Source organism: Tupaia chinensis, unplaced genomic scaffold (genome assembly GCF_000334495.1).
Source record: "Tupaia chinensis unplaced genomic scaffold, TupChi_1.0 Scaffold000644_1, whole genome shotgun sequence".
Taxonomy (NCBI): domain Eukaryota; kingdom Metazoa; phylum Chordata; class Mammalia; order Scandentia; family Tupaiidae; genus Tupaia; species Tupaia belangeri.
Window position 1 is genome coordinate 7,080,563 of NW_006160165.1, and position 1,874 is coordinate 7,082,436.

The following is a 1,874-nucleotide window of genomic DNA, read 5'->3' on the forward strand; positions in this document are numbered from 1 at the left end:
TCAAAAGAGTCTTTGCGTGTGGGGGCCTACCCCGCCACGGCTGTCGGAGCCGGCGCTTCCCATGTATTCCCTTTGCACCGGCGAGGCCGTGGCCCAGCCTGCTGACCACCGCTCCCTGCTCTTGCAGCGACCTGACCAACGGTGCAGATGGGACGCTGGCCACCAGCTCCAACGGGTCTCAGTACAGCAGCTCCCGGGTGGAGACCCCAGTGTCCTGTGTCGGGGAGGACGACGACGACGACGACTTCAATGAGAACGACGAGGAAGACTGACTTCCCGGCCGCAGCCTCCCGCCTCAGTTCATCTTCAGGAACAGGGACCTGGGGAAGAGAAGTGACCGTGGGCTTAGTGTCTTTGGGCCCGCTCCCGAGAAGGCACTGGCGAGCTGCTGGCTTGTGACCTGCGCCTCTGAGCGCGAGGGCTGTTTTCGCGGGACCGTGCAGTGCGCCGGTCGGGTTTGCGCTCTGATTTTCCATGTTTTCCCCAAATTCAGAGTTCATTTCTGACCCTGGACAGTTCTTGCTGAGCTTACTGAAGTTGCGCTTTGCCCACACCTGCAACCCGACCGTAGACTGCGCTCTGTGGACGGCCGCACCGACGCCGCGTCTGCCACGTGAAGCACTGGCCGTGGACATTAGGGGCCCGCAGTCCTGCTCGAGTCACGTGGCGTCCAAAGACCCAAGCAATAGCAGAACTCGACCTAAACATCGAGCCCATAAATTGAATTAGGACTCCGTCGCCCCTAAATTATATTGACTGCTGCGGTTCCGCCACGCTGACGCGCGTGCTCTGGCAGCAAGCTGCAGGGTACTTGTGTGTTTGCTAGAAGCTCACTGGCACGCTGGCGCGGCTCGAGCTGTCTGGGACGCTTGGAATGGTTTATTGCTTATGGTAAAATTCGCCTGATTTCTTACAGGCAGTGTTTGGAAACTTTTTATCCTGTAGTTGTTTACATACTGACCTGTCTCATTTAAAGATATGTACTGAAACAAATGTCTATTTGTTTCATAAGCATCTTCCTGTAATCTATTATAAAGTTGAAATTAAATATAGAGAATGTTTTAACAGTTTTTTAACTCAAAATTTGTCAATCATTTTTAATAGTTCTTTTTTTATAAAAAGAAAGAGAACTCGAAGGACAGGCAGTGGTTGCTTTTAAAACTTCCTCACCAAACAGTAACGGCGCAGCTGCTGTTAGCCGCCCGCTCTAAAATGATCTTTTTATTGAAACACAGATAAACCTTTTCTGTAATATTTTATGGAATATAAAGAGACTTTAATTGTTTGACTTGTTAAACTTGGCACTGTTAGTTTTTATTAATAAAACGCGCATGGGCATTTAATCAAGCTCTGTATTTCTCTACTTCAGGATGATTGTCTAGAATCTGTTCTGTCTTCGGCCTCGCTTTGCTCCTCAGTGGAAAGGGAGACTGCGGTGTGCCCCGCACTGTCCCCTGAGCGTGCAACCCCAGCCCCGTCTGGAGGGTCAGAGGCACCTCCCCTGGAGTCCGCCCTGATGGCAGAGGGCGGCCAAGGATGGAGGTCGTGCTGGACGCAGCAGAGGACGCCCTCTGTTCCGGAGGGGCAGACGGTCAGCCGGTCAGACCTCCTAGTCCATGCAGCAGGGACTGCACGTTCTTATGTGCCCATGGGGACACTTGTGGTACAAATTAAGTTGGTAGATTTTGAAAGGTGCCCTCATATGGAATAGCTTCTGCCCACAGTGAGATAAAGGTTGGAAATCAGCACCACGAATGAAATTGGAAAGCCCATGACCCTGAAAATAACTCTTAAAAGTGATGTGAGGGACCAGCGGGCGTCTGGTTAAGGCGCTGGACTACCCCATGGCTGTCTGCAATCTGAGTCCTGGACCT

The 1,874-nt window shown here is 51.9% G+C and overlaps 1 protein-coding gene across 1 annotated transcript in view; it reads left to right on the top strand.

The window, feature by feature from the left end:
* The window catches only part of TFDP1 (transcription factor Dp-1), a gene marked incomplete in the record, with an annotated part of 43,941 nt that extends 42,598 nt beyond the window's left edge, over nt 1-1,343 (top strand). Inside the window, 1 exon segment of the mRNA XM_014592056.2 lies at nt 128-1,343. Coding sequence (XP_014447542.1) covers nt 128-272 — 145 coding nt within the window.
* Nucleotides 1,344-1,874: the final 531 nt, after the last annotated feature.